This window comes from Nicotiana tabacum, chromosome 15 (genome assembly GCF_000715075.1).
Source record: "Nicotiana tabacum cultivar K326 chromosome 15, ASM71507v2, whole genome shotgun sequence".
In the NCBI taxonomy this organism is placed as follows: domain Eukaryota; kingdom Viridiplantae; phylum Streptophyta; class Magnoliopsida; order Solanales; family Solanaceae; genus Nicotiana; species Nicotiana tabacum.
The window spans coordinates 96,616,311-96,627,319 of NC_134094.1; the positions used below are offsets into that span (position 1 = coordinate 96,616,311).

General features: G+C 38.0%; 1 protein-coding gene across 1 annotated transcript; it reads right to left on the reverse strand.

Annotated features, from left to right (window-relative positions):
- Positions 1-3,109: 3,109 nt before the first annotated feature.
- Positions 3,110-6,655, reverse strand: LOC107799724 (protein NRT1/ PTR FAMILY 8.2-like). Its single transcript, XM_016622863.2, has 5 exons — positions 6,399-6,655; positions 6,212-6,311; positions 5,694-5,911; positions 4,887-5,446; positions 3,110-4,186 (listed from the first exon to the last, which is right to left on the reverse strand). Exons 1-5 carry the CDS (start codon positions 6,492-6,494, stop codon positions 3,307-3,309), a joined length of 1,854 nt encoding a protein of 617 aa, XP_016478349.1. The 5' UTR covers positions 6,495-6,655; the 3' UTR covers positions 3,110-3,306.
- Positions 6,656-11,009: the final 4,354 nt, after the last annotated feature.

Here is an 11,009-nt window from a genome sequence, read left to right on the forward strand (position 1 = left end):
AATATACGAAAAGGTAACAAAAATCTCCAAACATCAGACCAAGGCTAAACACCATGTGCAAAATAATCTAAGCTATATACATATGATTGAGCTAAAAACTTTTGTATCAACTAACCAAAAAACATAAAGAATTTATAAATTAAATCCAAACATGTTACGGTAAAAGGAAGATAAAACCAAAACCAAAGGGCTATGATTGTTCTTTTAGACATCAAAATTCCAGATTTGCATCCCTCCTTTAGTACTCTTGCACAGAAGACTTAAAGTTCCTGTGCTTCTACGTCGACAAAATTACTTAAACCTGAAGTAAACTGCCAAAGTAATCAATCTCGCACCGAGCATAACAATAAATTAAAGACGATGCACCAAAACCATAAGAATAACCATACGAATATATAGGATTATCATCCTATCTCCATTTTCATAGTGATACCAATTCTTGATCCATTTTTTCCAATAATCCATAGTTGACCAAGTCAATAGTACTACAACAACGTGGAAGTCAATTTCCACGTGTTTAGTAAGCTCATGAAAGACAAACTCACAGATAAGTAAGCAGCCCCTAATTAATATGTCATATTCTTGATTCTTTCTCCTCCTTTTTCACTTTTTCCGCCACCTCAGTCCCAAGCAACAAATGTTTTTTTCTTTCTTTCATAGATTCAAAAAGAACAAGAAATATAAAATCTTTAATTAAAAGGGTATTAGGACAAGAAACTGCATCAAGAAAATAAGGATTTAATAAATGTTAGTACCTTCGAATCAGGGGCGAAGGTACATAGCCCTAAGGGTGGTCAACTGACCACCCTTCGTCGAAAAATTACGCTGTATATATAAATAAAAAATTAGATTTTAATGGTATATAATATAATATTAAACACTCTTTATCGTATTTGTTTTTACTTATTTCAAGTTTGAACACCGTAAATGAAATTTCTGGTTTCGAACTACTTCGAATAAACCAAAGCTTTGATTCACATTGTTGACTTCGAATAACTATAAAGGATTAGAAATCTTAAAAGCGCTTTAAGGCATCCCCCTCCTTAATTTCTTTAGTAAATGAATTTTTTCTCAACCGAATTTATCTTTTTATTTTTGTTTTTATGAATAGGGTATAAAGTAAACAACTTTAAGAGTTTATTTATGTATTTGGCTGACTTTTTTTATTCTGTTTAGTTAAAAGCAAAAAGGTTTTATTTTTTGCTCCAGAACAATAGGTAAATTAATTCTCGCGTAATTAACAAACCCAAAAACCATTAAACAAAAACTAATCCAGACACTTAATAAAATAAAAATATAACCTGAACAAAAAAGTACAAGTATTTTTAGATCTAAAGCTCTATCCACATAGTTTCACCATATCTCACACACATCTTAATTTGGGACATCAAAAGCTTGGAAATTCTGGATTTACATCCCTTCTTTCGTAAGAGCTTGAGTGCTACATCATCTCGGATTTCAATATTGCATCCTTCCTTTCAGAAGACATTCCCTTATCTCTTTGTCAACACCTTTGTTTGGAATTGAGGCGCAGTTAATTGAATGATTCGTTGATTGTCTAAAGGATGTCGCGATAGGATCAAGAACAAAATAGACTATGAACCATAACAACCATAACCATAAGTAAACAAAACAAACCTTAGCCCCAACATTATACTTCTCCCAATTCCTAATCCAATCTCCTGAACATTCCACTTCCAACCAGGCAATTACTACTCCCATTATATATATCAGAACCTCTATTGGTTCTTCTAGGATATCCAATATCTCCTCTAACATGGACAATATCATACCTCGTATTATTCCAGTGTTGCATCTTTCACATATTTGTGCACTTCATCCATAATTTCATAATTGATGTATGTCTCTCTAATATATCTCGTGCAAGGCAGACACATTCGTTCTTGATCCAAGAAAAAGAAAAGGAACCATAAGTATAAGGAATAACAAGAATAAATGGTCAACCAAGTCTTCATCACTTTAAACGCCATAATTGGCATATCTGGCCTGTCTAAAAATGGAAAAAAGGCTACCAATGCAAAGTTACAGAAGATTATTTCAAACAAGATCCTTGGCCTAGTTCCTTCTGCTGGAAAGTCGACGATTCGTGCTAAAATTGATGCTGCCATATTTTGGTTCCTTGAGATCGCTATGAAAGCAAAAGTAAAATACTGCAACGATAAGTGAAAGCCAATACCCCACCACTACAAGGCGGCTTAATTTTTTATTTTTTTAAAAAGAAGTGGAAAGTATGAAGCAATTGATCACAAAGAGATATTTAATTGAGTTTAAAAACATGCGTGGGAAGTGTTACTTTTAAAGGCTAATAATCTAGTAATAAATCACCAATTTGAATTAGGTTTCGGAGAACTTGCGTCAACTAGGAAATTTTGAGGCTGTTAGACTAACCAAACCAAATTAGAATTAGGAAAGGAGAGGGTCGTCTAGCGAGCCCCCCCCCCCCCCCCCCTTTTTTTTTTGCTTTTCCTTTTTTACGTGGCCCAAAAGTTATTTTATATCAAATCCATCTTTTTCATGGTCCACTTATACGCATTTTTTTTATAACCATGGTGTCCGGGCCAGTGTGCGCGTACCTCGACTAATTCCACGAGATACCTGTCACCTCTCACCAGCAACAAGTATCAGGTAACTCTATTCACCAAGGCTTGGATAGATGAGAAGAAATCACCTAATATTTGCCTCCGCTGGGATGTGAACCTGAGACTTCAAGGTTCTCGCCCCCACTTATATCTTAGAAAGACTTCTCAAAGACTAAGATACATTAGAAACAGCAAAATATATATCTGCAAGCTGATACTCCTTCCACTTATATGAAACTAGTTATGTCGTAGAAGATAGAAAAAAAAATTACTCCATTTGTCTGACTTGATGTGATGCGGTTACTATTTGAAGGGTCATAGAAGTTTTCTTTGACCGCGAGTTTTTTTACATAAATATTTTGAATTGTTAATTCTTATTACGAGTTATAATATTTTTTATGTAATGTTCAAATATATAAATTTTATTCTAAAAAGCTTAAAGATTTTATATTTAAATTCACACCAATTAAATAGTTTGACTTTGACCCTCTTACTCGGAATCCGGATCTCATCACATAAACGGTATATAAAGTGTGACAATTTGAAAAATGCTCGTCTCTATAGCATTTAGAAGTAAACCAATAGAACAAGCTCCAACGCTTGATCATAAATACACCAGTGAATATTCAGAAATAAGAAGAAAAAAAAAAGGAAAAAAAAAGGAAGAGCAAATAGGTATTGAACTTTTTTCCCTTGTAAACCTTATTCAAGAGGCCATACCCCGAAATTCATCAGTATCATTCTTCTTTTTAAATCGACCATCCAGTTCAAACACCATTGACTCATCTCTAATTGTTCCTCTTTCACCATTTCTTCCTTTGTATCTCCATGCAATCACTAAATATACCAAGAAATTCACTGCATTTATCCCTGTTAATATCCAATAAAAATAATCAAGTTTGCTTTTGTTAAGATTATTCCTAAGCCACCCTTTCTCTACACCACCCGTGGCACTTTCCACAATTTTCACTATGGCAGAACTTAACCAACTCCCAATTCCTATCTCACTTAAAAATAATGCACTGCTTATACTTCTCGTACCATCGGTTGCTTCATCGTAGAAAAACTCCAATTGTCCTACGTATGAGAAAACCTCAGCTGTACCTACGAGAAAGAATTGAGGAAACAACCAAAATATGCTCAAACTTGTTGGGTTTGAGCTCTGACGTCTCATTCTCTCAACCAATGCAGCGGACATTAGGGCAAAAATGGACACGAATAAACCGACCCCTATACGTTGTAACGACGTGATGCCACGTTCGTGTCCGGTTTTGGAACGGAGGTGAGGGACGATGAATTTCTCGTATACTGGTACGAGAAGGAGTCCGTTGACGGCCGTGAAGACGGGGACGGAGCCGGCGGGGATAGTGAAATGGGGGGTGATTTTTCTGTCCATGATGTTGGCTTGAGTGAGGAAAAAAGTCGAGAGTTGAGCAAATGAAATGGAAAGAGCTATTGTAGATGCCCAAATTGGAAGGATTCTGATAAAGGATTTGAACTCTTCAACTTGTGTCACTGTGCATAACTTCCATTTGTTGTTGATGATGATCTCAGGGTCTGTTACTACTGCTGCTTTATCCAAAAATCTGCAATGTCCAACATGAATATAGTGAGAAACGCCATCATTAATTGGTACTTAATTTACGTGTTAATTTCTATGATATGCTTTAATGGTAATTACCTAATAAAAGAAGGTAATTAAATTATTATAATATGTTAAACTACACTCACCATATTAAAAAACAAAAAACTTTATACGATCAATATATATAACTTAAGCCGTATATACTTTAATGCAAACCTAATCAAAACAAAGGTATAACTTATTATCATGGGTTAACTACACTCATCTTATAAATTTTTTTATACTATCAATCTTGTTATCAATGTATTTTTACCATGTTAAATTAGTATTCTCCGTCCGCCCCAATTTATGCAATGTTCTTTTTTTCCTGTTCCATAAAGTATGACATATTTCTATATTTTGTAAAGATAAATTCAACTTTAAAATTTTTATTTTACCTTTAATGAGATGATTTAATGACATACAAATTTTCATAATTTATTTGAGAACATAAGTTTCAAAAATCTTTTTTTTATGTTTCAACCACATGCTTAGTCAAACAACATCACATAAATCGGGGCAGAAGATGTAACTGTCTAATTTTCCTGGTTATTAATTCCACAAATTAAGGACGGTTACATGTATTGGTTTTTAAATGTGACCTTATAATGTAAAAAAAATTTAATATGTAAAATTAAACTCAAAAAGAAATTAACATTGACCTGTATTGCTTAGTATGAGGAAGCTTTCGAGCACCAAAAATATCAGATTCTTTGGTCTTCATCTCATAGAGTTCACTTTCACTTGCCACCACCACACCTCTGAAATGATTTCTAATAGAAACCACAATAACCTGAACAAATCTAGTGAAAGCACTTCCCATAGGTTTCTGATAACGATAATTAGTAAAGCCAGCAACTAAGATAACAATAGATACAAACATAGCTGCTGTAGGAACAACAAAACCCCAAGTCCAACCTTTTTCTTGTTGTACATAAACCAAAAGAGTTATTCCCAAGAGTGCACCCATATTAATAGCAAAGAAGAACCAATTAAAGAATGCATATTTTTTTTGGGATTCTTTTTTGTCAGATTCATCAAATTGATCAGCTCCAAATGTTGAGACACAGGGTTTGATGCCCCCTGTTCCAAGTGCTATGAGATAGAGTGCTCCATATAGAAAAGCTGTTTGGCCTTTTGTTGCTGGAATGCATGGCCTCGCTATGCATTGAGGTGGTCTTAAGCTGTCGATTGATGCCGATAGTGTTAACAATATCATTCCCTGATTAGAGACGGATTCAAGATTTTAATTCAAAAGAGAATAAATTGCATCCGCCACGGAAAAAGTAAACAATAAATCCAGCTGGATGTTTGTATAAAGATCCGGTTTATTTAACTGATAGTTAATCACCGGCCAGATACACATGAGCAATAATGGGCTGTAAAATTTTAAGGTTCACCTTTGTATTGTCCTAAGAATACTGGAAAATTCAACTGGCAATAAAAGAAAAGGAGTGATCATTTCTTACCACGAAGTAGATACAAGAGAAAATGATGATGGTTAAGAAGCGACCGAAGTAAGCATCAGCAAGGAAAGCTCCAAGTAGAGTCAAAACATAGGCAGCTCCAATCCAATCATTGACATGAGTTGCAGCATCTGGAAGTGATTGATGCATCTCAAACACCAAATATGCCACCATACTTACAGCTACGGCAAAGAATGCCAACCTCTCTGCCACCTCGTTGACTGCCTCAATACAAAAAAGGAAAAAGAAAAAAGAGTTAGCAAAGGATCTACATAGATTAACTGCAGCTCCCGGTACGCACGGGGTCTGGAAAGGGCCGGACCACAAGGGTCTATTATACGCAGTCTTACCTTACATTTCTACAAGTGGGTGTTTCCACGGCTTGAACCCGTGACCTCTTGGTCACATGACAATAACTTTACCAGTTACACCAAGGCTCCCTTAATAGTTAATCGACATGGATTAACTAAGTTCTTTATTTATTTGATCATTAAAAGAAGAAAAAAAATGAGAAAAGAGACCTATAATGAATGGTGAAGCTTTCCATCCTCCAGTGGTTCGTTTATCCGCAATATTCCCTTTATAATCCACGCACCCATTGGTTACCAAAGTTTTTGTTACCTGCAATTTCACCATGTTTTTAGAATACAAAATATAAATAATTAATGGCAACATATAACAAAATATCAAGTTAGCTAGGTTAAATACCTTCTTGACATTCTTATTCATATCCATAGTTCCATCAAAAGATGGTTGAGCATAAGATTTGTCATGCAAATTGTCAACGTGAATGCTTCTATCCATAGTGAAGCTACAAAGCCTTACCTACGTACTTCTTTCCTCAAACTCGTAACACTTCACTTGTCGCTACTTTTATTCAAAAGATATTAGATTGTTCTAACATTTTCGCTTTCTGCAAATGTAACCACTTGTTAGTTGAACTAGCTAGCTGCTATTGTATTTCAATCTTCAGAAGGAAGGTCACAATCTGGTATATCTATATAATACAAAGTCAAGCAAAGTTTTATTATTCTTTGCATCTGCTTTAAATTCGGGCCGGTAGATTAAACAAACATATGATATGAATCTATCTTCTCAGAAGTCTTGATACTCCAAAAACTAGAATACAGCAACAAACATATTTTATTGCCAATTGGCCGTACATTTTCAAAATTTGGAAGAAATTGGACGTACATATATAAACAATTTTAAATTATATACATTATCGATAAAAAGAATTCTTTACGCTATTAAGTCATCCCAATGATATTTACAAGTAAATCTCCTTATAGTGTAGGATTTGTAAGTCTGTAAATAAGCCCATTAGGATAATCTGATAGCGTAAAAATTCTTATTGACAGTGTATATACATTACTGTTGAACCACGAATAGTAATTAAGGAAATAACAGCAATCCAAATTGCCGCCTAGATTTGGTCAGACAGATAAAGGTATAAAAACGAGGATTTTGCTGTCTAGCTTGGCTGGTTATTGAGGTCTTTTTCCTTAAACGTGTTAGACGGCTACGTTAAGAAAAAATTATGAGAAGTTTTCTTTTCAACTCTCTCACTTGCAGTTTTCATATCCCTTTTTGTTATTTTTGCTACTATTTGTTTACCCGAAAAATGGTACAGTTGAATTTGTTCGTAGTTTCTACACAGATGAATCAATTTGATCCCAAAAGACAATGAATTAATCGATTTGGATGCAAAATATTTAGCTCAAAACGTAGATGAAACGATAGATTTTAAGAGCCCGGGAATAAGGTTTCCGGGCACAATGCTGATAAGACCAACAAGCGAGAGAGAAAAAAAGTATCAAAATGCTATCAAGAATCTATTCAATGTAATCCAGAAAAACCGTGTCTTACAATGATAGTTGAGCTTATTATTTATAGCCCAGTGGGCGTAATGGTCGGGCCCACAATTATTGAAATGAGATAATGGAAGCCTAACGGTAAACATAAATGCCTGAATTCCTATAATGAGCCTTTACTTTTTAATGTTGTGGAATATTCTTCATTAAATGTTACCAGGCGCAACATGCTTAGTGCCTTTATGGATTTGCCTTTCTCGGTGACACACGAGATAGTAGTACCCGATTTTTCGTCCTTCCGGTTTTGACTCCACGTGTCCCCCTTTTTGGGTGGCCAAGTACCGTAACGTATTTTACCCAATATAGATAGTCCTCCCTGCTTTCCAGTAACATAACTTTGTGTTATCGGGATGTTGGTGAGAATCTTCTTTCAGCGATAATTACTATAATTCCTTTTGAAGGTTACTGACGGTTGATTAGACGCTTGTCTCTCCGCATTTAATGCCTGGAACACGCGTTCTCCTATGATTTAGCGCGCCTTTTGCCAGTTATCGGGGTAATTGGAGCCAAGTATTTTAGCTGCCCAAAATTTTGCCTATACATATCAACTCCCTTTTCCTTTGGGTCTCACCAGTCGATCGAGCCTCCAAACTACATTCCTGTTTTGCATCTTTTCTCTAACTTTCTCCCGACACAGAACTTTTTCTTTCCCTTCTCCAATGGCTTCTTCATCTAAACGCGCTGGTTCTTCAAAGAGCAAGATTAAGAACAAGGATTCCATTCCTCCAATAGTAAGTTCCATAATCCCTAAAAGAGCTAGTACTTGGAGGAGAAATTTTCCACTGATAACCCCCGCATATGGGCGGTTAGCAGGTACCCATCTTCCATTCGTGCTTCCAGTATCCCTACTGTGAAGGAAGACTGTTGCTGCCAAAACTTGGACATCATCGCTCCCGATCTATCGGAGCGAGTGACCCTTCCTAGAGAGGGTTTCACATATTTTTACACGTACCTTTTTACTTTGGATGTGTTTTCTTTGGACGGAGAACTTGATACTGTGATAGCAGAATTTTGTCTCCGTTATCAAGTGTGTTTGGCATAGGTAAGTCCTTCTGTGTGGAGGACGGAGCCTGCCTCCGGCGCTTGTGCTGGAAACCAAAGAAGAGCTATCATTGGCTCATATGGTGAATTTGTACTCCCCCAAAATCTTCCGCGGGAGAATGATAAATCTCTACAAGTGTGGTCATCATGCTTTGATATCCAGCATGGATAACTACAACGACTGAGGGTGGATGGAACGAGTCGTTGCAGTTGCCTCTGGTAACATTATTCCCATAACGGTCTCATCCTTTCCGGTTGCCTGGAACCGTTCCCGTAAGTTTCTTTCAATACGTTCTTCCCTCCTAAATGATTTTTTACGCCTGTATTGATCTTTCAACTTTTGTATGTTACATCGACCCGATGGGTCCCACTGGTAGTAGAAGGCTTGGACCGGTGGGTTCAAAAAATCTTGAAAGTTACCATACCCGAAATTTGCTTGGGGAAAGAACTGTCCATCAAATACGGGTGAAAGTCCAAAAATCATGGTAACTATAATTTGTTTTTCTTTAGTTTTTGTATATGTGGAATTTGGCTGAATCTCCTGGCTTATTTGTCGAATTAGGTCTACCCCAGGGCTCAGTCGAGATCCCTGAAGAGAATGTTTTGGATGACCCTGTCGATGCAGCGCAGCTGCTCCAGGAGGCACTTGCTCGAACGGATGCCTCCGGGTCTACTCCGGGCATAAATATTTCTTCACGGAGTCCCCAGTCAGAGAACAAGCAACCAAAAAGAAGGCGTTCCTTTGTGGCCGGGGAGAAGAATAAGAGGGCAAAGGTTGATGCCCCCGAATCATCCCAAGTGGCGACATTGGCCGGTCCTCCCTCCGGGCCGGTCATAGATACCGTAGTGATTGACGATAAAGAAGCTAGTGATAATAAAGCTTCTCTTCATAGAAGACAACAATCCTTATCCTCTCAACAGGATGCTCAACCTATTGATGCAGTCACACCCACCGAGGATGATGTCTCGGCACTTTGGGGAGAGTTTGATTTGGTGAAAAATTCCAACTCCTATTCTCGGGCCCCAATCGTTATGCCCGGTACACTAAGGCAGAGTACCGGGTCCTTGCCGTCCTCGGTTGGTGAGCACCCAACAATCAGTGCTGCCTTCGGTGCAGCTGCTTCACGTTCTTCTTCTTCACCAGCTTTATCACCACTTTTTTTGCCACCAGCAGCTGCTACATCTTTTTCATCTTCATCCACGCTTCCCCCAATAACATCATCTCCAATGGCCATGCCCAATCGTGTTGAAAGCGTTCCTCTTCCCCATTCTCCTGTTCATGAGAATTTGGGGAAAAATTATGCTGCCCCTTCTGAATATCCTCAGAGGAGGAGGAATATTACCCTCTTGGTCTCTACCGGGTGTAACCTTCTTTCCCGGCAGGTAGAGCTTGCAAATTACTTGAAGCCCTTGGCATCAGAGAAGGATTGGGAGAAGATTTAGACACTCTCAGGAGAGTGTTTGTTGAACAATGCCATGCATAATGCCGCAACGGTATGTTTCTGTCTTTCTCTTCTATTTCTCAGCTTCTGAATGAGTGCATTTTAAGTTTTACCTCTTCTTATCTTGCAGGCCAATTTTCTTGCTTTTGAGGGCCTACAGAGGTTAATCCGTAAGAATGAGGAACTTTTTTCTGAACGGTATCAGACAGTTCTTCGCCTCTCGGAACTGGAAAGCAGGGCCATTGAGGTCGTTGTTTTGGAAGCCCGCTTGCAGCAAAGTGAGCAGGAAGTAGAGATCCTTAGCCAGGAAATTGGGCCATTGAGGACTAGTTTTGATGAAGTCAAAGCTAAGTGGGCTGAGGTCCAGGATGCCATTCTTGCTGCCAGTGACCGAGAGGCTACTGTTGCTAAAAGGGTAACTAACTTAGAAGCAGCCTTGAATTCTAAGGCCGAAGAGCTTACTGCTGCAGAGGCGAGATACGCCTGGTTAGAGGAGAAGTATAAGAAAACTATCGAGCACAACAGGCTCTATAGTTCAACTGTCTATGATCTCGATGTCAGTCTCTGATGTGCTAGGTCTGCCCGGGATAATCTTTCTGCCGAGATCACTCAACTCAAAGAAGAACTCAGGTGTCGAGAGGCTTCCCTCATTGAAATAACTTAATCCATGTACAGAATGAGGAGGAAGACCTTGGAAGGAGCCAAATCTGGCATTTTTGATATTGATGCTAAAATTGCTAAGGCACGCGAGCTTGAGTTGGCTGTAAAGAAAGGACTCCCAGCGCGGTCTGATTCTCCAGGTTCTTCTAATTCTAGTTCTGAGATTTCGGACACTGAAGAGGAATAAGAAGGCGTTGATGTCAAAGATCAAGCTGGGGAAGATGTTGAGCCATCGGTTGTACCGGCTACTGCTCCCGGGGATATGGATACCTCTCTTCCTCCTGATTCCAGTGATGATGTAG

Excerpts from the sequence above, each read along its gene's own strand:
- LOC107799724 (XM_016622863.2), bottom strand. The coding sequence starts at position 6,494 with ATGGATAGAAGCATTCACGTTGACAATTTGCATGACAAATCTTATGCT. Across the intron at positions 5,912-6,211 it reads AGCTTCACCATTCATTATAG|TCAACGAGGTGGCAGAGAGG; the intron begins GTCTCTTTTCTC and ends GTATTGAGGCAG. Across the intron at positions 5,447-5,693 it reads TCTCTTGTATCTACTTCGTG|GGAATGATATTGTTAACACT; the intron begins GTAAGAAATGAT and ends GTCTCTAATCAG.